Below are 27,964 nucleotides of genomic sequence, written 5' to 3' on the forward strand. Positions count from 1 at the left end.
TATTGAAGTGAAATAAAACGCATGATTTGCTACAACTATTTATTGTCAAGTTTCACTTCAGTTCGCAGTGAAGTTTCATGAGTAAAACAGGGTCAGCAGTGAAATGAACTGTGCCGCTGACTTTTGAAGAGTCCATGTCCATGGACTTTGTCCATGTCTCTTGCACACCTCATCGCTTCCGCCGATGAAAAGACTCTTCAAGAACAGCAGATGTTCCGGAGGTATCAAGTATGACGGCATCTTAATATGGTTACATGACAACGATTTTATTTGCTTCTGTGATTACCTGGCGGAGTAACAATCTCACACGGTCTGTGTGCCTTGGTTGTCAACTGCTGTTTTTTTTAAGTTGTACCATACTATAGCTACACAGCATGCCACTGCCATCTTGAAGGCCATGAGTAGTGCACACAACTACATGCAATGGATAGATGAAATTATTTTTCTGTCTTTTTGAGATTGCCAACGTATATATCTTTCATTTATTTAACTCAAATTAAGCAATTATTTTACAGAAAATGCTCTTGCGATCACAAAATCAGCCAATAGCATTGGTTGGCCAGCTGCTCTCGGTGTGACGTCATTGTGGAAGAGAGGGCAAGCGATTTTTAGCTCTCTGATACAAGATTGTAAATTCCCTGCTGCATGCAGTGCAGTAACATTTGGCTCATGTTCACAGCAGCCTCAATGACAGACCGGCAGCATATTCTGATGTCCAAAAAGTTTCAGCGCCTCTTTAACACTGCATTTTAAATTAAATATTACAGTCGAACGCGACTATATTGAACCGGTTTACATCGAATTATCGAACATCGAATTTCTGGACAAGGTATAGCTACAATGAGTATATATAGCAAAAATTCTGCTTACAAATAGCAGCGACTCCCGATATATAGAATGTCAAGTGGCGGAAAAATGCCCCGAGAAGTTGGCTTTCCCTCGAGGTGGCGAGGAAACCCGGCAGCGCGGCTCCATCCAACCGCTCTCCCTACCGTGACTGCGCTGTGTTGAGTGAGCCGTCGACACCGCCCTGAAAAAATGATCCTGGCCCACCTGCAGCGCTTGCTCAGACAGCCAATCACAGGCTCTTGTGCCCTCTTTGTGCAAGATGGCAAAAGTGTGAGTTGTCTCTGCTTTTCTGGTTCATTGTGTGTGCGTCTTGTGGGCCTTCTACCGCATTGTTGCCATGATAAAGCGGCAGAATTCGCCTTTCATCGTGAAGCTCGAAATCATAAATCGGGTCGAACGCGGTGGCAAGTCAGATGTCCCCACAGCGTGCAAGATTCCAAGGAGCACTCGCAGCACGATCTTGAAGAATAAGAGGGAGATTAGGGCTAAAGCACCCAAACTCATGACCTGGTGCTCGTGGCGCCCGATACGTACGCACGGCCGTGTACAAGTGGTTCATCCGAAATTGCTTCAGCCGTGCCGGCTTCCGCGTGCTCGGTGATGACTAAATTCTGATGAATGCAACGAAGCCGTTGCCGGTGTTGGCGAAGTTTGGAGCGAGCTGTCAGAATTTCCGGAAGCTGTTGGCGTATCAATGGTGGACGAGTTCGTCAGTGCAAATGATGGTGTCGTGACCACGGCAGAGCCCAAAAACGAAGACTACATTGCCGACATCGTACCGAGCACAAGAGAAATTGGGCACAATGAGGAAAGCCACGACGGTCCTTTACTTACGTCCTCCGAAGTGATTGGTGCGCTTGCACTAGACCAGTGCTTCTGCGCGAATGCCGAAGGTGGCGGCCTCAGCTGCTCCAACTCCTTAGACAATGTGGAGAAGTGTGCACGCCACAGGCAGCGAAATTGCCCAAGCAGAAGAAAATGCAGGACTATTTCACGCAAAACTAAGTTAATTCTATCAATAAAGTTCTTTTATAAATGATATGTGCTTTTATGACATCCAATTATTTAGCAGGCTTATATAGAATTATGCTCTATATCGAACTGATAGGAGTTTTTTTGCGAGTTCGATATAGCCGGGTTCGACTGCAGTTGCAAGCGCAGGATTTGTCGTTTTTGTGTTCTGTCTGTGCACTGCCCCTCAGAATTTAGTACTATTCTCATTCTGGTATGCTCTACTTGAGTTTATGTGTCATTAGAATGTGGATTTAGTGTACTGCTGTTTCAAAGTAGCAGCACTTCTTGCGGCAGGTGCTAGAAATATAGTTTTCTCAAACATCTTTTCAGAAAGACCTCTGGCCCCTTCAATAAGCATTCATAGCTGTTATGGGCCTTGAAGAGTGGCTGCACCGCTGCCTGAAACCCCGACCAAGGCTGAAGTTTTGAAAACATTGCGTATTTATAGTTTGCAACCATGTCTGGCACTTATTACAACAGTGCCTCAGCAAAGAATATTACATCATGAACCTGTAACAAGTTGTAGATTTCTTCTTTCAACTTTATTCTACATGGTTCAAAACACTTCTTCCTGCCAAACTTGTCTACAGCCACACCTTTATTGCATTCCATTGCTATCAGTCCTGGTTAAGAATTTTGCCAGTGTTGATGCTTAAAATTTCACGTGTTTTCAGAAGTAACCACAGCAGTTGTGGCCACCTTTTATGATAAACTTTCTGCGTATACACATAAGATAGCTTTAGATCATACGTAACTGTTTGGCGTGATCATGTACTTGGGAGGGATGCTTAAGTCACTGCATTCCAGAACTGAGCTACGAAGCTAGGATAATAGTGCTCCTGTAAATATGCAGGACCCCTGTGGTCCTTCTGTTTCACCTCGTCTGAGGCCGCACGTAAAAGCAGTTGTGCACTTGCCTTGTGGTGGACGATGATTCGGCGCGTGGTAGTGCAGCGCTGACCAGCTGTGCCCACACAGGCAAACAGGGCGGCCCGCACAAGCATGTCTAGGTCAGCGTCCTCGTCCACCACAATGGCATTGTTCCCGCCCAGCTCGAGCAGAGGACGTCCAAAGCGTTCCTGCACCTTGAGAGCCACCTGACGCCCGACGTGGGTGCTACCCGTGAAGGACAGCAAACGCACACGGCTGTCTTCAGCCATAGCGTTGCCAATGGGGGGCCCGCCAACAGTCAGTGCACACACCGCACCCGGAAGCTGGTTAGCCTGCAACAGGGCATTGCACAAGGCTTCCGTAAATCAGTCCGCCTCCAGAGAAGCGTGGTCGCACAGGGTTCAACCGACTGATTTTAGCTTGACCTTCTACATGACCCACCATATTTTTCCGCGTATAACTCGCTAATGCGTATAACCCGCACCCCCGATTACAACAGCCTGGAAAAAAGTTTGTACTTGCGTAGCTCTTGGAAATGCCTGCATACAACAATGCTCAAAGCTTTGCAAAAACAGTATCCATTCCCACATGGATGACTTGTCCGAATTATACCTTCAGCTAATGGCTATGTTATACATGCAATAATTCAGTATATTTTTTTTTTTGCTGGCATCCCAAGCCATTACAGAGTCACAAAGGTTTACTGGTTTGCCCCAGGTATGTTTCTCAGTGAGTGATCATCAAATGGATAATACAGTATAAGGGGAGTACATTTTGTCGGGCAAGTGTATGTGTATGTGTTACAGTATATATTAATTTGTGCCTCTTTTCTAATAGATATAAAGGGACACTGCCTTTCTGAAAGGGCTCTTAGTGCCAACAACTGAATGCAAAACAGTCTGCCAAGAGGCTCTGGTTGGTGGTCTCTCGAGGGTATGGGAACTTTAGCACAATCACTTTCTTCCTTTTGTGCAATATCACAAATACACAGCCTTCTTGTTCATCACGAGAACGGTCAGTGAGGATCACTTTTTATGCACTTTTGTCTGGCCTCAGCATGAGTACAACCTGGAAAGTAGGTACAAGTCGCAATGGGGTTTTGGTCAAAGCTTTATATAGAGGTGACCAGCTCTAAACAAAAATGCAGCCTTAGAACAGAGAGATGATGATTGGTGTTAGGCTGCTGAGCACGAGGTCGCGGGATCGAATCCCGGTCCCGGCGGCCGCATTTCGATGGGGGCGAAATGCGAAAACGCCCGTGTACTTAGGTTTAGGTGCACGTTAAAGAACCCCAGGTGGTCAAAATTTCCGAAGTCCTCCACTACGGCGTGCCTCATAATCATAAAGTGGCTTTGGCACGTAAAACCCCATAATAAAAAAAATAAAAGAGAGATGATGATGACATAGAGCTAATGAAGGAACCCGTAACTAGGTTGGCTTCAGAGGCAGCAATTGAAGTGGGAGGCAAGGCACCAAGGCAACCAGTACGCAAACTCTCCCAAGTAACAAAGGACCTAATAAAGAAACGACAAAAAATGAAAGTGTCTAACTTAAGAAATAAGATAGAATTTGCGTAACTGTCAAAACCGATCAACAACGCGAAAATAAGCGATATTCGAAACTATAACGTGAGAAAGACTGAAGAAGCCGTAAGAAATGGACGCAGCCTGAAATCAATGAGAAAGAAAATTGGCATAGGATAAACCAAGATGTCTGCACTAAAAGGTAAGCAGGGTAACATCATCAGCAATCTGGAAGATATAGTAAAAGCAGCGGAAGAATTCTATACTGACCTGTACAGTACCCAGAGGAGTCAGGATACCTCAATTAGAAACAGTAAACAGGACACAGAAACTTCTATAACTAGCGATGAGGCCAGAAGGGCCTTGCAAGAGGAAGAGCGGCAGGAGAAGATGGAATAACAGTCGATTTAATAAAAGATGGAGGAGACATAATGCTTGAAAAACTGGCGGCTCTTTATAGAAAGTGTCTATCGACTGCAAGGGTCCCAGGAAACTGGAAGAATGCGAACATTATACCAATCCACAAAAAGGGAGACATTAAAGAATTAAAAATTATAGGCTCATTAGTTTACTCCCAGTATTATGTAAAATTTGAGTAGTAGTTTATGTAATTTGAGTAGCAAAATTTGAGTAGTAGATCCATTGACGACCCGTTTCGCGTGAAGAATTCTGAAAGCGTCGTAAATACATAGCACAGAATGAGAACAAAATGCTATCCGCCTTCTCTGTTGACATAAAAGACTTGTATTACTCGATACCACAAAATGATTTGATGAAAAGCGTCAATGACTGCATCGATAAATTTGGAGCGATTGCTTTCCAGAATGCCTCTGGCATAGCAGTAGGTTCCTTTTTGGAACTGCTGTCCGTATACCTGAAGTCCACGCACATAAAATGGAACGACGATGTCTCTCTACAGAAAGAGGGTGTCTGTATAGGTTCGTGTATAGCCCCTGTATTAAGTGAAGTCTTTTTAGCTTCAAAAGACAACCTGTTAAAGCAGTGCATATCGGGGACAAATGTTATGCAGATCTTTAGATTTGTCGATTTTTTAGTGTTCTTAGATTGCGACAGTCCAGAATTGGAGACCCAGTCATCATTAGTATTGTCAGTTTAAAACAGCCTTGCATCCTCTAACCCTGACCCACGAGCTTCCGGCTGATAACTGTTTAAGATCTTTAGATTTAGAGTTAATTTTTTCATCATGTTGTGTGTGCTGGCAGTTCAAGTCAAGGGCTAGCAAACCCATCCTCTCCTACCATTCAGCTCATTCAAAAGTAATAAAACGAGGCATCATTCAATCATGTTTAACCAACGCACTTAACAAGTCATGCGTGCATCGGCTGCAAAGCAGCTTTCATTGTCCGGTCAGCCACCTCAATGGGGCAAGTTATCCTCACCATGTGATCGTATCTGTTGTGGGAAAAATGCTCAAACAGCTCAAGCAACCTAGCGTTGTAAACCAGGGTCGAGCAGGCCCTTCTGAAACCAGGTGTGCCATTATTCCATATGCTCACGGCATATCTCACAATCTCAAAAAAGTAGGTAAGCGAGCTGGTGTTCGTTTTATATTTTCCGCTCTGAAACGTCTTGGTTTGATGTGTGCCAAAGTGAACGCAGGAAATCGGGAAAACAAACAGGTGTGCGCAAAAAAACATGGGCAGAAACATGTCGGATGTGTGAAGAAAGTAGTTTATTCGGTTCCCTTGTCGTGTGGTTCAACATATGTAGGCCAAACGGGCAGATGTCTGAATGACAGATTGCATGAGCATAGATATAGGATGGAAAACCAGCTCTCCGGTCATATTAGTGCGCATTGTAAGGCTCACAAGTGCATCCCAGATTTTGATAGAACCAGTGTTCTGAACAGAGCTGATCATCAACTGACAAGGGAGATATTGAAAGCGCTTGAGATCAAAAAGCGGGGTGTTGATTGTATCAGTGAAGCCTCAGTTTCTTTTTCGACAAAGGCACTGGCGTATCTTGAGAGCGAGACTTAGAAGTTATTCTGTATCTTCGCTTCCTTGTGCGATGCAGATGACCGCCCTGTTTATTCTTGTTGTTTTGATCTTTGACAGCAGCTATATATTACTATGTCAAGAAATAAAACACTCAGTTGTTAGTGCGCCTACGTGCTTGTCTCGTGTCCCCTTCTTCGTGTGTTGTTGTATTCGGCGCCGTCCTTGTAATCATAAGTAAGGTAGTCACACCAATACCAGGCTTTCTATTTTGATCTCCACTATCGCGCTGGAAGATACACAGTGTAGAAGCCAAAAGAGCCGAGCCCCAGACAAAAGCTCAGTGTCACAGTGGCGCAAGGGCTTGTCGCAGCACCCCATGGAGGCTGCAGTAGACTTAACTAGGCAGTACACCACTGTCACCTCGTAGGCCATGCACAGTGCTAAGATGAAATTATTTTTGATAAAAGCCCCGGCAGCGGCATTTCAACGGGGGCGAAATAAAGAAATGCTCGTGTACTAGGATTTAGGGACCCATTAAAGAATACCACGGTGCCAAAATTGCCATACTTGCGCACATATAATCCATACCAAGAATTTGAAAAAACTAACAGTAACGTAAGGGTGCGGGTTATACGCGAATTTCACCTGGAGATGTGGCTTCACGGCAACAAGGCATGCTCTGCCTTATAGCTACACCTCGAGGCAAAGTTCTCCACCATGTAGTTTCAAAATCTCATTACGGGTTGCCAATTTGGCTATACTAGCGAATAGTGCAAGCGGCACCAGCGAACTCGTACATCACCTGTTCCCGCGGTGCTCACTCGGTCCACGCGAAGTGCTTCACGATACGGCGGTGAGCGAAAGCACCGTTGGGATTTTTGGCTAGGTCTCGTTTGCTCCGCGGCGGTGCCCATGCAAGCACTGCTCTGTCTGCACTGTCATGCTCTGTCGTGTGAATGCTAGCTATGCCTGCGAAGTGATCCGATTCACGTCAGATGTCACGTGACTGATTCGTCTACTATCATGTCCAGCTTATGAATTGAGCTTTATCAGCATCGCCGAATAAGGGGAGGAGAGGAGGATGGAACAGCCGCTGGCCGAAGATACGACGCAGACGAGTCGTGCATCCATGAATGGACGGTTTTTGTAAAGATTTGACTGTTATTGCATGCAGTTACTTCCAAGGTGATACAAGCGGATATTATTTTCCCGGCTGTTGTTATTGGGGGTGCGGGTTATATGCGGAAAAATATGGTAATCCAGAGTCCACCATTATGCCATGCCTTATGCGATTGTGGCACGTACAGCTCCATGATTCAATTAAAGTTTAATACTTTTGCCACGATGCAATATGCCATGCGAGGCAGTGAATAAGCTCAACCCTCTCAGAGGTTATGAAGTATGGCACACAATGCCTCAGTCAAACACTTCCCCCTTGCACAACGCCGATAAACAGCAGTGGTGCACAGAAGGTATGATGTTTAACATCAACTCGCCACTCTCGTATTGGACTAAACATTGACAGAATTAAACATTCACCATCAACATCAACACTAATTATCGTCGATCAAAGCAAACAGCACAGAAAGCTTTGCTTACATCAATTCCCACAGTGTGTGGGATCTGCATAACTTATTTTCACGGATTTCGCATTTCATCAACTTTCAGCACGGACAGCCAGCAGCAACACTTCATCGTTATAACCGATAACGCAGCAAGGGGGCATTGCAGTAAGCAGTTTATTTCACCATAGAAAACATACAAAAGGTGAGAGTGCAGCAGCTTCCGATTGTTATAACCAATATATCGTTAAAATCGACATTGTGATAAGAGAGTTCGACTGTACATGCCTTTAAAGAATGTTTTGGTTATAGTGCGGTACTGATGTTAGTGCAGAAATTAGAGACTCCACCAACGTACCTAAAAGCAGCCCTATGCTGTATCACGTTTCCAAGCTTTTCTAGGTCTTGATAGGCATTCTTTTTTACAGTTGGCAACACTGCTCCATGGGCAGAAATAAATGTGAACAAGTTGTTTCTATTCGCTTTGATGTAAAATGACATTCAGGTTCTATGGGGATAATGATTCGCTCCACATTGAATCTCTTCACTTGCACCTACACATCTTTTTTTAATTAGAAGAACTGGCCCTTTTTGGGTAATTCAAACTTAACATGTAAGGACCTTGCCTCAAATGTAGTGCGTCTTGGTAGCCTTAGAAAACAGTGAATGCATTGAAGAACACATCATCTCTCACCAAAAATGAAGATTTCAGTCCACTCTATCAAAACCAGCAGCTCACAGTGATTGATAACTATTTACAAGATACGGTAGACCCTCATTGATACAATCCTGCTATGTATAATTTCCCAGCACCAATATCCACAATCAAGGACACAATGACCCAATACAGTTAGGCTTATTTTTTGCTGGTTCATATGTTCCTGGAAAACATTATCTGTCGGTAGCAGCATTCAGAACAACAAACCGAGTTTGTTTGAGACCTGTTCTGGCCAATAGATCCCATGTAAACAGGAAAAAGAATACTTGCCTGCTCACCTCACATGAAAATGCTGAGCGCACTCGGTTTCTTATTCCGGTACAAGCAAATCTCATCCAGGGTCATTACATGCTGCAATCACAGCTACTGCCGACAACAGTATATAATAAGCACCTTTGCCTATATGTTCCACAGTAAAACTGATAAAAGAACCAGTAGAAACACATGAGAGACCAGATGAAGACGAAGGGACTAGCTGGAATTTACAATGCAAAGACTGAGATGAATGACGAAAATATACCTGCCGGCAGGCCACCTGGTGTGTGCTTTTTGAGAACTGTCAACCGCCCAATGAACCAACTCGCCCAAATCAAGGTATGGTTGCACAAACTCATTACAAAAGGCCAATTTCTTACCTATTAAAAATCAACAGTGGCACTATGAAAATGTGTCACTAACACATGTGGTTTTTTCCTAATTGTGTGGAGTGCCTCCAGATTGCAATAGTCAACACAAGGCTTCCCTTTCCACAGCAGACGGTGCTCGTTTGCCAAAGCATTGTAGACAGTGCAGGGGCACAGCTGTGTTTGGCAACAGAAGTATCTTAGGCTACAGGAAAACGAGGAATGAATGATTCTGGAGGCATTCCCCATAATTAGGAAAAAAAAAAAAGCCATTTGTGTTAGTTGCACGTCTCTGTGCCTCACTGATAAAGAGATGAATTTCCTTAGTGCCACTGCTGATCTTAGATACTATATCAAATAATTGGCTTCTTGCAATTGCAGTGTGCACATGCACCACGTGGTCTGCCAGCAGGTATTCTGTCATTCAAGTGTCAATCTTTCAGTTGTAAGTTCTAGCTAGTCCCATCTTCATCTGGTGTCTTATGTGTTTCCGCTGGCTTTTTATCCGTTTTACAATGTACCAACTAGCCCAGTTCACCGCTTTGCTGTTTTACATTTCATAGGACATAGTTCTGTTGGAAGCACACTGCCATTCCTGGCAGCAGGCAGCGCTAAGTGAGTGTCATGTTTAGCTCTACCTGTATCGCAGACATTGTATTTCACCGGTGTCACCCCCCGCCCCCCCCTTGATTTAGCTTCAGTTTACTGCCATTGTTTTAAAACACTATGTAATAGAAGAACAACAATGTGTATCTAGGGTCACTTGGGCGCCACCAGCTCAATGCAAGTCTCATTATGCAATGATTCGAGGCAAGTGAGCACATCAAAACTTCCTGCAAAATGCCCTGCTTGAAGCTGCTGACCCAGGCCGAATTCGAGGACCACAATCGTAAGCGTGCCAAAGACTAAAAAATGAGATGCACGTCTTCGGCCGCTCGGGCTCAACAAACTCCACATGCATCGGCATTTCATATTGCAACACTTCGCATTACATAGATGACAATTACAGTTGAGTCAAACTTTTAAGTGACTTGGGATAACACATTTTCTCGGTTCGCGTATTTTTTTTTTAAGATATATTTTTACAATATGTATAGATGAGGTTTTACTATTAATCTGCACTATTTTTTTCAGGATATTTGGTCCAAATATTGCCTTTGTGTTACAATCAGATATAAAACTTAATCCATGTTCACAATATTGGAAACAGTCTACCATCAGTGCAAACATTTTTCCAACAACTTGATTTGGGCGAGTTGGTTCATCTTGATTAAAACTTGAAGCAGCATGAAGAAGATGAAGACAACAATCGAAATGAACAACCAATGTCTTCAGTCTTACACTCAAACTATAAAAAGTTTTGCAGACTGTTTTTGTTTCTAGATTGGAGTGTGCGCCAACATTCAATGCCTTTTGCAGCACTGTGGAAGCTGCACGCTTCTTAGGCCAATCAGAACAGTGAACGCATCCTTTCTGTGCCTTGTTCTAGCAGCAACCACTGCAGCACACAGGGTGGCAGCACGTACAAACACTGCAACTGCACAGTCAGATCACCTACTCTGATAGCAGCGGTAGAAAATTTGCTCCAACACCTAAAAGGCACGCGTCTTCAAGATACAGCGAGATAGAGAGGAGAAGAATGGTTGCAGAGACAGAAAGTGGAGGATTCAGAAGGAGCACTCGGCCAACGTGTAGCATGGGATAGTGGCACTACCTCTTGACTCATCTTGTAAGATACACTAGTACACTGTGCGCTCATTGATGCTTGTCAGTGCCGCCGCTTCCTTAATTACAGAGTTTGTGCACTTTTATGGCCCTTCTTCCACAATGTTAAAAGCATGTTCAACACCAGCTACATTACCGTATTTACACGACCGTAAGTCGACCCCCCCATATCATGCAACAGGATAAAAAAAAGAGAGAGAGAGCATACCCGAGGGCGCATTCGATAACGAAAATTTATTAGTAGCTGACATGGTCACTGTACTACTAATCTTCACTAGTGCTGCCATAGTCATCGTTGCTACAGTCCCACAGCGCGTCGTCGTCCCGCAAAATTTCACATTTGCCAAACGACCGCACCACGACATATTGTGGAACAGCAGCCCACGCTGAATGCACCCAACCACACGCAGCCGTCAGGGAGGCTCTTTTGACAGGTCCGGTTGGCGTAATCTCGCGGTCTTCTGTCGCCAGCCACTCGTACTCACGGCGGAGCAGGTCCTCAAAAGGCGAAGATCCGGGCTTGTTTCATGACCATGTCGCACTTCACTGGCAAGGACCGATCGCGCGCTGCAAGCTTAGCCTACAGCTCCGGAAAGCGTCCAGACATCGACACGTGGGAAATTCCTCACTTGCCGTCACTGGTGAAAATTTCACTTCGCTGCAGTCACCACTCTCGCACCACCCGTTCAGAAACATCGAACTTGCGGCCTGCTGCGCAGCGATTTGTTTCTTCGGCGTAAAGGATGGCAGCCCTCTTGAACGCTGCTGTGAACGAGTGCCGAATGATTAGTGGGCCTGGAGCATTCATGACGACTGAGGAAGCATAGAAGTAGCACGTAGCCGGCAGTCAAGTGAAACACGTCAAACCAATGCCTTTCGTCAAGAAAGCTAAGCGCAACAGGCACAGAGAAACCCGCGAGCGGTGTCTGCTCTTCCATTCACTACCGATGCTCCCCGCAAGTGCCGCCGTTCTGAGGGTGCCGCCGCGAATGGAACAGCGGCGCTTCTATCAACTATTGACACCCCCTCATGAGTGTTGTGTGCACTGTAACTCTCAACAATGTTGAAAAACCCTTCCGAAAAGCGAACAAACATGCGGGATAGCAAAAAGCTATGGGTGGGACCATAGAGCAAACATAAGATTGTAACTATGTTGTAGCTCCCGTTGGTCTCGCTTTTTTGGCGGTGCCATGTTTTGGTTTCGATTGTTAAGTCGACCCCCCACTTCAGATTTTCAAATTTAAAAAAAGTGGTCGACTTACAATCGTGTAAATACGGTATCTATTTCACGTAAGAGAGCAGCTTGAAATCATACCATACATGCGAGCCTGAAGATGGCATTCTTGCAAAGGACGAAGCACTACCCAAGAGGTAGCCCACAGCAGTACTGTGGCTGTGCTGACTACACATGAATTTAGTCCAAGTCAAATCAATTGAGCGTTTGTAAACACTAAATTGAAATTAATGGCTATAAGACAGCGTTGCATTGATTTCTTTCATTCTTTGCATGTTCTAATTCGAAGAAGTGGGAAGAAACACTGCACAAAAAATTAAAGCTGTCCTGCAGAGGAGCTTCCAGACAGATCTGCAGAGGAGAACACTTGTCAAGGCCATTTAGTGAAGCAACAGGTTCTAAACTATGGCACTACATCCTGATGCAAAGAATCTGCACTTGCAGGCCTCGTAGCTTCAGCACTGCTTCGAGGAACTACAGAAATGGAGTATATACCGCCTGGTATTGATAATAATAACATACTGAAAAGCACATAAGCTTTGTTCACTGAAATTTAGTATAATTGTTTTCAGCAGTCCTTGTCAGCTGGTCTATTGCCCACTGACTGGAAGATCGCCAAAGAATGTGGCAGCCACAGTGGGGATCGAACCCATGACCTCGGCAGCACAATGCCATAGCTACTGCGCTACGCATGACAAAGTACACATGACAAGGAATTTCAAATTTTAAGAAAGCGTCAATATTCCCAGCTTCTGCAGTGTAGTTTGCTTTAAATTTACACACAACCTTATATTGGTCAATTAGTACTGCACCAGGAACCACAGAAATAGACCACCTCACCTCAAGGACCTGGGCAATAATCTTTGTCACGGCAACACCACATAGTGGAGTTGTGCTGGCTGTCTTCCAGAGGAGTGTGTCGCCACAGACGAGGGCAATAGCGCTGTTCCAACCATAGACAGCCACTGGGAAGTTGAAGGCTGTGATGACACCCACAATGCCCAGTGGATTCCAGGCTTCGAGGAGAGCGTGACCTGGCCGCTCACTAGGAAGCCACTTTCCCTCAATGGTGCGCGACAGGCCCACAGCATAGTCACACACGTCAATATACTCCTGAACCTGCATAACACATAGGCGGTAAAAATACTTGTGTGTAAGACAGAAAAAAGTACAAGATGTCGCAAAATTAGGAATCATTTAATAATCACCAATCCTCAACTCCTTAGCTTGCATTGAACAAAATACCCACAGACTCAAGTACTGGTGAAATAAGAGCGTGGATTGGCTGAAGCTTCGTCTTCAGATTTTTATTCCTTGTGGTTGATACATTTTCATGAAGTTTACTGTCTACACACAATTAAAACCGTAAAGCTCTGTCGGTGATGCTTGAAAGCACTTTCTCATCACTTAAGAGCAGTTTAGCATTAAGTTATAGCTTCAGCAACTCACAGAATTTTTATTTAATAAGCTAGTCTCACCTGGTACAGCACATTTGCCAGAGACTCGCTCTGCAATGAACACTGCAGCAAATATGTGTGGAGAGCAGGTATAGAGTTGTCTTTTCAAATGTCATTTTCACACAGTAATCACACAGTAATCACACAGAGTACAGACCACTGCTAGAATAGCTGTACTGATTAACTGATGCTATATTGCACATTGTTCTAGCTTGAGAAAGGCTAGTCTTGAGGACCGTTCATGCGGCCAGGCTGCAGGAATCAATGCCAATGCAATTACATGTCTAAATAGCACCATGCGAGGCCAGGAGCATATGAGCTTGAGTACGGACTCCAGCCTTGTCGCGCACAATGCAAACGCTGCGCATAGGCACTAAAGTTGCATGTAGCTGCATTCAGCTACGTAGTGTAGATACCGCAATCAGCGCGCTCGCTGAGCGCACTGCAGCTTGCCGAGGTCAACCCCATTTGGCATGTCGTAGGTGCCAAAATCGGAAATAGTGTCATCTACATGAACATCAAAAATAGCACTTGCACAGTGCGCCCTTGTTGCTGTAAAGTGTTTCTGAAATAGTCTAGATTAACTTCAAATGCATTGCTCGACTTGAATAAGAAGTGCTTCAAGGCTCTGTTAACCAGTTTAAGATGTATACCAAGTGTTCAGGCATGGAGCAGCGCTTGGTGCATCACAGAAATCAAAGGTGGTTGTCATTTGCGTACCACTCTGCATGGTGCAAGGCATCACAATGGTTGACACGGTGACTGACAAATTCTCAGCCAGGCTCACAGATTCCGAATCTGACCCAACTCATGACTCTTGACATGAGCTGGGAATTGATGTCTTCGATATTCTTGCCTGCATGCTTTGACAAGTTAACAAATGAAATGGAAGTATAAACTGAAACCAATGCCGTGAGCAGTGCACACTTTCTGTGCACAGTGCCCAGTGCCAGAGCAGAATAGAGCAAAAGTACCTCTCCCAAGCCTTCAGCGAGAATCTTGCCCATCTCCAGGGACACGAGCTTGCCCAGTGGCTCTTTGTAGCGGCGAAGTGCATCGCCCATCTGGCGGACAATCTCACCCCGCTTGGGGGCTGGAAGGTCTGCCCATTGTTGCCAAGCTGCAGAACTTGCAGCCACTGCAGCCTCATAGTCTGCTGGTGTAGCCTGGACCACCTCGGCGATGGGTTGAGCATTGGCTGGGCAGTAGGATGTCAGCACCTACAGGAGAGAAGCGCACGTAAGACCATTCTCAAAATGGCAGGCTAGTTCGGACCAGAGAGCATGTGCTCTTGAGTTTACTCTGAAAATGCTTCTGCAACTTGGTCAAACATCGAATTCATATCTGGCACAGGTATTTACTCATAATAGCAAAGCCTTTAGCGCAATTCAAAATGACAGGGACGTGACAGAGACACAGGACAGCGCTATCGGATTTGCAGAATTGCGCTAAAGGCTTTGCCATTATGAGTCAACCGTACCAACTAGCCCAAGAATCAGCCTCACAGGTATTTAAATGCAAATGCTTCCACTTTAAAGTGTAAATGTACATTTGCAGCATGCACTCGGCAGCTGTTTCTTTTACTTTTGCAGCGTTCTTACCAGGGCGTCAAACTGAACCGGACAGCAGCAGAACCAAATCAAACTGATATTTTTTTCCATTGTCTCGGAGCCATACCCGAACTGAAACATTTTGGAGGCACAGGTTCAGCATAGGGTCTTGTAGCTTAAATTCTATGGGAGCAGTCGTCTCGTGCATCTATGTAGCGATACATGCAGTGTAACTGCCACGAGAATTGACATGTGGTTCGCCATAATTGGCTCACTCAACCGTACACTTTGCGCATAATCAGTGTGCATTGATAGATCATTGCCAATGTTGCGGAATTGAAAATATAGGAATTCCAGATTAAGCTACAGAAAAGGTATTCGGCTTTAACTCAGGAAGAGGACCTTAGTGTTGAAGCAATGAACAACCTTGTGGGCATCATTAAGGAGTGCGCAATAGAAGTCGGTAACTCCGTTAGACAGGAGACCAGTAAGCTATCGCAGGAGACGAAAGATCTGATCAAGAAACGCCAATGTATGAAAGCCTCTAACCCTACAGCTAGAATAGAACTGGCAGAACTTTCGAAGTTAATCAACAAGTGTAAGACAGCTGACATAAGGAAGTATAATATGGATAGAATTGAACATGCTCTCAGGAATGAAGGAAGCCTAAAAGCAGTGAAGAAGGAACTAGGAATTGGCAAGAATCAGATGTATACGTTAAGAAACAAAGCCGGCAATATCATTACTAATATGGATGAGATAGTTCTAGTGGCTGAGGAGTTCTATAGAGATTTATACAATACCAGTGGAACCCAGACGATAATGGAAGAGAGAATAGTCTAGAGGAATTCGAAATCCCACAGGTAACGCTGGAAGTAGTAAAGAAAGCCTTGGGAGCTATGCAAAGGGGGAAGGCAGCTGGGGAGGATCAGGTAACCGCAGATTTGTTGAAGGATGGTGGTCAGATTGTTCTAGAGAAACTGGCCACCCTGTATACGAAATGCCTCATGACCTGGAGCGTACCGAAATCTTGGAAGAACGCTAACATAATCCTAACCCATAAGAAAGGGGACGCCAAAGACTTGAAAAATTATATACCAATCAGCTTACTGTCAGTTGCCTACAAACTATTTACTAACGTAATCACAAATAGAATCAGGAACACCTTAGACTTCTGTCAAGCAAAGGACCAGGCAGGATTCCGTAAAGGCTACTCAACAATAGACCATATTCGCACTATCAATCAGGTGATAGAGAAATGCGTGGAATATAACCAACCCTTATATATAGCTTTCATTGATTACGAGAAAGCGTTTGATTCTGTTGAAACCTCAGCAGTCATGGAGGCATTACGAAATCAGGGTGTAGACGAGCCGTATCAAAAAATACTGAAAGATATCTATAGCGGCTCCACAGCCACCGTAGTCCTCCATAAAGAAAGCAACAAAATCCCAATAAAGAAAGGCGTCAGGCAGGGAGATACAATCTCTCCAATGCTATACACAGCGTGTTTACAGGAGGTATTCAGAGACCTGGATTGGGAAGAATTGGGGATAAAAGTTGATGGAGAATACCTTAAAACCTTGCGATTCGCTGATGATATTGCCTTGCTTAGTAACTCAGGGGACCAACTGCAATGCATGCTCACTGACCTGGAGAGGCAAAGCAGAAGAGTGGGTCTAAAAATTAATCTGCACAAAACTAAAGTAATGTTTAACAGTCTCAGAAGAGAACACCAATTTACAATAGGTAGCGAGGCACTGGAAGTGGTAAGGGAATACATCTACTTAGGGCAGGTAGTGACAGCGGATACGGATCACGAGACGAAAATAATCAGAAGAATAAGAATGGGCTCGAGTGCGTTTGGCAGGCATTCTCAGATCATGAACAGCAGGTTGCCATTATGCCTCAAGAGAAAAGTGTATAATAGCTGTGTCTTACCAGTACTCACTTACGGGGCAGAAACCTGGAGGCTTACGAAAAGGGTTCTACTTAAATTGAGGATGACGCAACGAGCCATGGAAAGAATGATGGGTGTAATGTTAAAGGATAAGAAAAGAGCACATTGGGTGAGGGGACAAATGCGAGTTAATGACATCTTAGTTGAAAAAAAAAAGAAAGAGGAAATTGGTATGGGCAGGACATGTAATGAGCAGGGAAGATAACAGATAGTCATTAAGGGTTACGGACTGGATTCCAACGGAAGGGAAGCGTAGCAGGGGGCGGAAGGAAGTTAGGTGGGCGGATGAGATTAAGAAGTTTGGAGGGACGACATTGCCACAATTAGTACATGACCGGGGTTGTTGGAGAAGTATGGGAGAGGCCTTAGCCCTGCAGTGGGCGTAACCAGGCTGATGATGATGATGATGTTGCGTCGTCTAGGATACCGCTTGTGATCGAGGCATTTGTTTATGTTTATATGTTTATTGCAATTTGTACTTAATCTCTGGTTCTCCATGATAAAGCGCAGATGTAGACAACTCAATAAAAAGGGTAAGCGGACTGTTTCGCGGTGCTCTGATATTAATAAGCAGATTACAAATTTATGTAATTGTAAACTCTTTCTGTAACATTTACATGGCATCCCTTTTTGAGGCAGTTTGCGCGAGTGCTCTTGAGAAATCCAGGAAAAAACATGTGTCTGTATGGAATGTGTGAAAATTCAAAATTTAGGATATGAAGCCGTGGCATTCGGACGCAGTATTTCCTTAAATACAATAAAATAAAGAAGTAATAGCCCTTGCTATTTAATCTGTGTTTAATTCAAGAATTCACTGTTTGATATTGTTGAATATTCGTTTCTGTTTGAATATGAGATAAGCAGACTTATTGGAGACTCTACGGAGCCAGAGCTGCGAAAGAAAGGACTGTTCCGAATGATTCTGCTACAAGAAACCCACGTATTTTGTTGCACAGGGGCACCAGTCTGTGCGTGAATGCACGGGCCAAATAACTACTGCTTGATAAGCTACAGTCATTCAGCAAGGCTGCCTCACTAAGGCAGCTTATGATATACAAATTTGTTCAAGTTTGGCAAACAAATATTTTTTTACCGCTTTACCCGTATGTATCAAATAATTCACAATAAGTTTATTTTATGATACAGCCTCCATATAAATCTTGTTTCACTTTGTTTAGAAATGTGAAAGTATTTTATATTTGATTCAGTATTGCGAGGTTGTTTTCTTCCTTTGAATATTAGTGTTTGATTTAATATGGAAATTTTACCATTCGAAGATCCTCAGAAAAAGTTGTATTCAACACAGATCTTGGCCCATCTTGCTTAACATGTCACACAATGTGTACCGAGTTCTGCTCTGTGTCAGCACTACACACGTATTTGTTTTAATGCAAAGCATTCTTTGCCTCATGTCAGGAACTTGGCAGGAGGTTGGTAGGCAAGTAGGTCTTTCATGTCTTGCCACATTTCTGACCTTTGTAATAAACGAATTACTGACAGTGGAAGCAAACCTCTGCCTTTGAGCAGAGCAGCTCAATGCTCTGACCAGCAGTGTACAACCGCACGCGTACTCCCCTCATGCTAAAGCTGACAAGCTATTGGAGACGTTTGGTGCATACGTTTCCATGAGACTTTGTAGTCAAAGTTCTCACCTTTCAGGGTCATCAAAAGAAATTATGAAAACAGTAAAAATGTTTCATCGAACACATGGTGACTCGGACAGCAAGAAAAAGTAACGTTTAGGACTTATTTACAACAAATCGGCCCGATTGGGTAACCTCGATTTCTGTTTTGGCATAACCTATATCAAAGAAAAATTCTACACTGACCGAAAGATGTACACTTACACACAAGCCAATGTTACAGGTATAGGTTCCGCACTAAAAGAATATTTAATAAATTATGAATTGCTTTCAGAAACTTCCAGTGTGAACGATTTATGGGTATCATATAAAACGAAAATTTTGGAGCTAGAAGAACAATATATACCGTCATGGGTTCAGACAGCCCAGCGTTCTAGAAGCAAGCCCGGGTTCAATGCAACATTCTCTTGTATATAAAAGGCAAAAATTATATGCTAAGTTCAGACAAAAAGAAACTTCCTTATTGAAGGCAAGACTGCAAGCTATTACCAAGGAATCGCAAAAGAAAACGATAGAAGCAAAGCGGGTCTTTTTAGTCTTAACACGTGGTTGCAAATCAACTCGAAGGAACTCTGGAAGCATGTCAAACGTAACCAGAAAGATAGGGTCTATTCAACTGCTTGAGCTAAATGATGAAATAATAATAAAGCCAATTCCTTTAATAACTTCATCACCTCAGTTTTTTCCTTGAAAGTATCAAATGAGCTACCACCCTGCCCTAAAAATATAACCATACAAGACATGGAAGAAATTATTTTTTTTATTTATTTACACATACTGCTGTCTCAGAGTTGAGACATAGCAGGAGTGGGTAAGTACATCAAGACAACATACAATCAACATGTCACATGTAAACGAACTTAGTCTACAAAACGCTCATGTGGCAATTCTCGGAGATGAGTATGTAGGTTATTCCAGAATTCAATGGTAAATGGAAAGAAAGAAAATTTAAGCTATCTAAGTGAGCTCGAAAGGGAACAATATTCAAAGGATTGGCTCTTCGTGCTCCATGTGACAAGGAGCGAACAAGTGCCACAGGTACGTCGACAATGACATAAGCATGTGCAATTTTGTGCAACATTATAATCCTTTCACACGTGTGCCCAAGTGCCAACGGCTCAAGCTATAGCAGTTGAAGAAAAATTCCTTCTGGTCCGGGACTCGAACACGGGACCACTGCCTTTCCGGGGCGGTCGCTCTACCATCTGAGCTAGCCAGGCGGCCAGCAGATGGCAGGGCGAAGTCGAATTTGCCAACAACTCGAAGCAAAGGCAAGAGTTTGACGCAACAGTTCTGTGGAAACCCGCAAGGTGGAAAGAAGTAATTAATTGCTAGTTTCCGCAGAACTATTATGTCAAGCTCTTGCCTTTGCTTCGAGTTGTTGACAAATTAGACTTTGCCCTGCCATCTGCTGGCTGCCTGGTTAGCTCAGACGGTAGAGCGGCTGCCCCGGAAAGGCAGTGGTCCCGGGTTCGAGTCTCGGACCAGGACAAATTTTTCTTCAACTGTGAAGCTTTTCTTTCAAGGCACCCGTATGGGTTTCCTCTGTAGCAAATGCTATGAATGGGTGGATGCAGTGGCGTAGCTAGGTCGTCTGGCACCCGGGGCCCATAGATCTGTCACCTCACCCCCCCCCGCCTGGTGTAGTCGAGGAAGGCGAGGATAAAGACAATTTCCGGGTTTCAGCACCAGTACAGCCGCCTTGGATACCGCACACGTCCCCCGGGTCCCCCTCTCCTTCGCTTTCTTTCCCAGAGATGGTGATTGCAGCAGGTATACACGCTGTTTTTTTCTGCGCCAAATAACACAGGGTGACTATGAAGGGTTTGGGTGCTGCACTGATAACTTGTGATATGCGCATGTGCGCATCTTCTGTCAGACTGTAAGGCTTGGCAGCCAATACAAATGCGGCATCATGGCAAATATGGCTGACGTCACAAGTAACAAAAAATATCTTTATATAACGTTTTAATTACCAATTTTAGCGGCAATATTGTATTTGCAAACTTGAAGGCCGACCTTCATATCTTGCCCGACAAGAACTACACAAAAATCCTCATAGGCACTATATGGCGCGCAGTATTTTGGCTGTGGACAGCCCTGAACGAAAACAAAAATTAAATTGTGTGTCAGTGACGCTGATCTCCCCACCATATCCGAAAAACGGAAAACACCACCTGCCTCCCTACTGCGCGGGCGTCACTGCTATGACAATTACAAGTTCTCTTCATTGTGATCAATAAAGCCTTGTTTTTATTTGTTGTTATACGGACAAACGTGATTATCCGAGCTGCGGTACTACCAAAAGATTGGGAACAGAATAGAGCACGCTTCGCGGTCATTCTTGACGTCACCATAAAGGAAAAAAAAAAAAAAAAAAGAGGGAGACCGCAATGAAGCCCGTGCCAGCGAAAGCTTGCACTACTGTTGGTCTGCACTCGCAATGGAGAGGATTAAGGGATCATCGTCACTGGTCCACTATCTCATATTTCTTTCGCTGCTGCCATATACTGGGCGCCGCCCGCAGTGCCAAAGTACTGTAGCAATTGCTACGAACGGGTGGATGTTTGATTTTCCCTTTATTCATTAGACACTGTACTTGTAACATGAAGTCACACAACAACAAGTTTTCTGAAACTTCCGAGGGTAAGAAGGAAAGCGTGACACGTAACGGCAGCTTTCGCAGCAGCTTCACGGAGCGAGCGGGAGAGGGGAAGTAAAGGCGAGCCGAACATCGCGACTACAGCCTGTCGAGTCATATGCCGCAAAACTCTTCGGCCGAACCGAGTCTGAAGACGATCCAGAGGATCCCACTCGCGACTTTTGACGGCCGCACTTATGCAACATCGCTCTCAACGAACGCTTCGCCGTAAACGCGAGCGCCGGGCGCGCTGGTTGAACGCCCTCTTGCTGCTGTCTTTGTTCGCTGCGCTTTCTGAACGGAAGAGGGACCCAAGAGTCTCAACGCCTTACAACGCCTGACTGTATGTTTAGCGACGCCTGCTCTCAGCATGAACACACAGCACGAACGCACCCCACATGAAACGTCCCGCTGAGGCGAGTAGTTTAGCGACTATTTCGCGAATTAAAATTTTTTAGCCCGCACATTCGTGCAATTATTTCGTGGGGTGTTGATAGAGCTGCAGCCGACAATTCTGCGGTGCAACGCATCGGGTGCATGAGCTCGGGCTACTGGATACCGGAGCATTCTTTGCCATTTGCGCCCAGTCAAGCCAGCGGAAAGAGGGGTGTCTTCAGGCGTATATGACACCCCCCCACTGGCCCCCCGGCCCACCCTGTTGCTACGCCACTGGGTGGATGTCTCATTTCCATTAATTAATTACTTCTCTCCACCTTGCGGATTTCCACAGAACTATTACATCAGTGTCCAGGATATTTGATCCCCTTGGCATTCTCTCACCCTTCATAGTAACCCCCAAGCTGCTATTCGAAAAGTTATGGTGCTCGGAAACCCCATGGAATGCTGAAATACAGAAGGAAATGAAGCAACATGGAAGGAGCGGTGCGCTGAAGTAGCTAATCTCAGATCTATCAAGATTCGAAGATGCGTCAGGCGTCAATTAACATGAGAAATCACAATGACACAACTTCACATCTTCGTAGATGTCAGTCCCAGAGCTTAAGGAGCATGCACTTACCTCAAAACAAATGATCTTCATAGCTGTTGTGCTACGGCACTCATCGTAGCAAAGTCAAATGTTGCACCTACAAAAGCCTTGACATTGCCACAGTTGGAACTGATGGGTGATGTAGGAGTGCAACTACTGAAGTACCTAAGAAATTCATGGGCTGCCATACGTTTCTCACATGTCATGTAGTCGAACTCTACAATTGTGCAGAGCTGGATTCACAGGCAACACTACGAACTCGGTCCTTTCGTGAAGAACAGAGTGGCTGAGATAGCTTAAGGTACCAATAGAGATACGTAGCTTTATTGCCCTAGTGAGGAAAATCCATCTCACTGACACGAGGATTATCTGCAATACCGCTGCAAGAGAAGCACGGCTGGTGGCTCGGCCCAGATTGGTTGCCGCAGTCTGAAACAACGTGGCCAACCGAAGCAACTGCCATTTGCGTCACAGAAGTTGAATGTGAAACTGAACTAAAAATAGCATCAGAGAAAGTTCTTCTGCAGATACAAGAACAACATGAAAACGTCATAAACGTGAAAAGGTAGAGCAGCTTATCCAAGCTTCTATGAGTCACGGCATTAGTATCCAGATTTGTGGAAAGGACTGTGCGCCCGGACAGTGCATACCGGGCCTATAACAGTGGAAAAAAATATTGCCGAAGCATTTTGGACAAAGCAAGCTCAGCATTTCGGCTCCTCCCAGGGAATCAAGCAGCTACCTGGTGGGCACACTCTCAAGACACTCCATTCTACGTGACCTACATTCGTTCTTAGATAAATGACAACGTCAACTGGGTTGACATCTACAGAAAATGCAACTTTACGATCAAGAAAAATATTCTGTGATTTTGCCTCAGAATCATCAATTCACGAGACTGGTATTACGGAGGCACACTGTAGTGCTCTACATGGCAGAGTATCAATCATACTGACGCAAATTCGTGAGTGCCTCGAGATTATTCATACCCACCAGGAGATGAAAAATATTACAAACAACTGCTTTCTCTACAAACGATTCCGCCCCAAGCCCGTGAGCATCGCTCATGCTCCACAACCAACACACCGAGCCACTATGTCTCGTCCATTTTAAGTGTTGGGAATTGACTCCGTCAGCCCATTATATGAAAAGTGCAGCGAAACAAACTCTGTGCACAAAGGTTTACATTGTGCCTTTTACCTGCGCAATGACTCAGGCAGTGCATTTAGAAATGACAGTAGGTCTCTCGTCTGACACTTTCCTTCTTGCCTTCAGAAGGTTCCTTGCTCGTAGGGGAGTGCCTCTTATGGTGTATTCGGACAATGTGTTAACCTTCAAGAGGGCAAGTAGAGATGCGACATGGGGCGCATTATGAATGGTTCTCCATTTGCTTCATTTCTCGCCAAACATAGAATATTGTAGAATTTTCTAGTGCCCAACACGCCATGGTGGGGTTGGAAAGGCTAATTCGGTCAATCAAGTCAGCTCTGTGCAAAGTTCTCGGGAAGAGCAGTCTGGAAAGTGAGGAGTTAAGGACTTTACTGCTGGAAGTGGAAGCCGTAATCAATTCCCATCCTTTGACTTATACGTACTCGCAAGCAGGAGAGCGGTTGCCGGTATGTCCAGCACACTTCCTGGTTGGCAACTCATTCCTCACTAATCCGGACCCCAGCTTCTGCAACACCTTGTCCTGGCCACAGGCCACAATCTCTGCATCAGTACCCGCAAAGCTCCAACCAAAGTGTGAAGGTCAACGACGTCAATTTAATGGAAGAAGACAGAAAGATATCTTTGGCCAGTGACTCAAGTACTCCAAGTATATCCAGGCCATGATGGATTGGTACGGGCTCGTTACATCAAAACACAAGACAGCAAAATACTTAAAAGGCCTGTTCAAGTCCCGCATCACCTGGAGATGCCCACTGCTTTTCGGGTGGGGCAGGATGTAGAAAATGATGAAGTTAAATGTGGCCAGCCAGTGTAGGCAAAGAAAAGAAAGAAGACGTTAGAATATGTAGGTGCTACACCATGGCTCCGATCTGAGTATCTTATCCATTGCCATCTAACCATCTATAAATGCTAAGCACAGAGGGGAGAAGTGGTGAACATTTTGCCAAACACCAAATGGAGCAGCACTGATACACAACAAATACTGGCTTTGAATGCCACTGCACACTTGCTTGCAAAAGCAATGACAGGCATCATCGATATACAGATATGGGACAGCAGTGGAATGTTACCAAGTTGCCTTATGGATGCAAACAAGTATTATGACAAATACATCAGACAGACAGCACAAGTTCAGTCTGGTGTGTGCTATAGACTGGTTTCTCTTACATGTCTGGTGTTGCAGCTCTACAAGTTTATGCCAAACAAGGCATTTCCCATTGAAAATGTGTCCGTTCCTCATAATACATAAATGAAAGCTTCGTTTAAACCTATTCCCATTGTATGTGGAATTTATAATTTTTCTTGTCATCATAAGCCATGATGAGGGGCGCTCAAACCCTCCGAAAGCAGCAGCCATCCACGTTTCCTTACACCGCCTGAAAAGATAGCCCACAAATTTTGGGGGGTGCTTCATGAAAGGGTGCTCACACTTCAAACGCACTGCATACATTTCGAAGGGAGACATACAATCCACATGAAAACTGCCTCAAAACAAACCATTAGGAAACCTCAAACAGGCTTCCGGTTACCACCACAAGCGTTTCAAACAGACGACAATTCTTAGAATAAAGTCTAGGATGCAGTTGCAACATGAAACAATGTCAAACTAGATATGCCCCCATTTAATTCTTAAAAAAAAAAAGAAAAGACAATAGTTCAAGATGGGGCAGCATTTATGCGTGATTGTGTGCATTCATAGCCTTGACTTCCTTTTTACGAACAAGCACAACTGGCCAGCTCCTCAAATTGCCGGTGTTTGTCTGAATCCGCAAAGCAAGCGAATGAGGAAGGCGCCAGGGCCTCCGTGCTGGCTCTGACTGGTCCGCAAGTTTCGTCTGCGCATTTAATTAGCACTATGGGCAACGACAATGAAGAAATTCGAGGATAAAAATTGTTAATCGTCACTCTTTAAACTAACACTTTGAAGACAAAGTCTGACACCTGTATGCCTGAAATTGCGCTGCTGAAGTGTTTGCTATTAATGAATAAAAAAAAAATTATGAAGAACCAACTTGCTTACTATTCATGAATATGTTGACCATGCACTGCAAGGTGGCTATTCGCGGCACTATATTGCACTGTTATGAGGGGTGCTCCCCCTTACCACCGTGCCTTACCCGTACGCGGGAGCCAACCGGTACTTCGTGCAGCCCTTACTCAAGCAACGCATTCTAAACCCCATGCAGCGCCTGCCACTGCCTTTGATCGCAGATGCTGTGACCAGAGGCACAGCGTCTCAACGATATCATCTCAAAGCACCAGGTGTCACGAGGGAAGAATGCGAGAATGCTCCCCTTACCACCGTGCCAGTGGTGTCACCATACTGTTCCATGGCACGGTTGCGTGGGCTTTATCTTGAATACGATCTGCTTTGGGGGCACAGTCTAGGTAGGCCAACCGCTCTAGCTTTGCGTGCGCTGTGTTCTGACTGCTCAGTTTGCGTTGAAGCGATAGACTGCACGAAGTCACTTCGCTCGCGGTTGCTGCCGCGATTCCTCACGCCAGCGCCTTGACAGCGAGTGTCCGCAGTCATCGAGTAGGAAGTGTTAATGTTTGCCTGTGCGCGCTGACACCATGCTCGTTTCTTGTCTACCGAACGGCATCACTTGGTGCTTCTTCCTCGACCCTCTGCTCGTCACACGCACTGCCAGCGACGTGTGCTGATTCACTTGCGCTTATATAGAAATGCCGCTCAGAAAGAAATTCTGACTGACGCCCTACTGAATATGAAGGATGCAGGACTCGCACGGACGCCAGGATTTCCTCGGAAGTGCAATGGAAATTTAATGTGTGAAAACGCTGAGCACATATTTAAAGCACTGTGCCACACACTAGATGAGGTGTTAGATTCTAGTAATCTGACGTTTTTCGCAGAAACAATGTCGGTTCGGTTATTAGGGCGAAATGGCTCATGGGCACAAAAATCGGCTGCCCGGCGTTATGGCACCAAAATTCAATGGCACCAATATGGATGGTGCCACCCACAACCACTGGTGGGAGTAAACGAGTCATAGAAGGTAACAACACATTCGAATGACAATGTCAAGTAATTTAATAAATGTATCGAGAGCGTGCAGGCTCTCGCCTTCATACTATCAGCGTATGCAAGAGTGACACTTTTTACACCAATTTTTACCTTGAGACTTAGAACGGACGAAGCATGCAAAGTAGAATAAGCAGGAATGCACGACCCAAAGTTTCTGCCTTAAAGGCCACGCTAACGGCGGCGTGTAGCGCACGTGCGCTTATCAGAGGCGACCCCCAGAGAGGTCATGCGAGCTCACCTGACCGCTACCTCGCCACTGCCCGTCGTACACTCCAAAATTCTTCTTCGACAGGCCGAGGTCTTTGAGAAATGAGTACTCGGCTTTGTCGATCAGAAACGACGCCATTCTCCTACCCGAAGTACTACCAATAACTTTCGAAGCAGCAGTAAACTTAACGCCACGACGGACTAGCAGCAGCCACATCACGCCCACCACACTACGTAGAGTAAAGAACTCCCAGAACCCGCGAAATGATTCGCGGAGGCATGGCAGCACTGCAGAAACCAACGCCGCATCAAAAACATCTCACAAGAATTTCCACACATGATAAAAAAAATAAAACGCGCTGAATTTTAAGTACTGTAATTATCATGCTGTCTGCTGCAGTTACATTACTGTTCTGGATACAATATATTTCTTGTGCAGTACACGTCCCAGTGGCAGTCACTGATCCATAGACTCCAAGATTTGCGCGCGCCAACTGCCGGCTGCTTTTCCTTCACCTGCGCTACAGTGCCTAGACCGACCGTGAGTGCACTAGACTATATCCGAGTGGGCCGAACCGCACTCTCGCTGAGGCGCCGCGTGTAGAAAAATTTTGCCAAGGCGCTGCAAGCGAACTGAATTGGGGTGGGGACGCGCTTCGCGGCATATTCAACGTAATTTCGCTGCGGGCCTTGAGACCGATTGCGCGCGTACGCTCTTATAATCGTGCTTTATTTCCATTGCAAATTTATACTGACACCTTTTTGCTACGTACACATACTTGAGGCATGGATTATACAACATGACGTATTCAATTTTACTGTCGTTGTCAAGTGCGTCGTCTGCTAGCGAGTGCGCCTTCGTTGCGCGGACGCTGGCGGACGCTCAGTTTTTCTCGCAGAAAGTCTCTGCAGTAAGATTTTTTGTGGTTTTACTTGCATTGGTGCGCCAGCGACTCTTGTCGGCCGGTACCAATTGTAGTTTTAGTCAGGTGAACTGGTATTTTTAACATCGTTTTCTATAGGTAACACGTAACTTTTGCCACAGAAGCCGCCAATCTGCAACATGAAGCTACTTAAGAAAATGTTATTGATATCGTATCATTTGACGCGCGTTTCTTGTTGGTGGAATATTGATCAGGGGCAGTGATCAAAGAAAACAATATTACAGTGAAATAAGCCAGGTTCATTAACTGCGTGGCGCG

General features: G+C 45.0%; 1 protein-coding gene across 3 annotated transcripts in view; it reads right to left on the bottom strand.

Annotated features, from left to right (window-relative positions):
* The window catches only part of Aldh7A1 (aldehyde dehydrogenase 7 family member A1), a 65,278-nt gene extending 38,250 nt beyond the window's left edge, over nt 1–27,028 (bottom strand). The window contains exons 1-4 of one of the 3 annotated variants that reach the window (XM_050169445.3): nt 26,794–27,020; nt 14,532–14,777; nt 12,941–13,219; nt 2,781–3,086 (exon numbers count right to left, since the gene is read on the bottom strand). In XM_050169445.3, the coding sequence (XP_050025402.1) occupies nt 2,781–3,086; nt 12,941–13,219; nt 14,532–14,777; nt 26,794–26,979 (1,017 nt within the window). In that variant the 5' untranslated portion in view covers nt 26,980–27,020. Of the gene's footprint in view, nt 1–2,780; nt 3,087–12,940; nt 13,220–14,531; nt 14,778–22,369; nt 22,723–26,793 lie in introns of those variants that run through there. The other 2 variants (XM_055065710.2, XM_055065711.2) reach the window with 2 other exon arrangements.
* Nucleotides 27,029–27,964: the final 936 nt, after the last annotated feature.

This window comes from Dermacentor andersoni, chromosome 3 (assembly GCF_023375885.2).
Source record: "Dermacentor andersoni chromosome 3, qqDerAnde1_hic_scaffold, whole genome shotgun sequence".
In the NCBI taxonomy this organism is placed as follows: Eukaryota; Metazoa; Arthropoda; class Arachnida; order Ixodida; family Ixodidae; genus Dermacentor; species Dermacentor andersoni.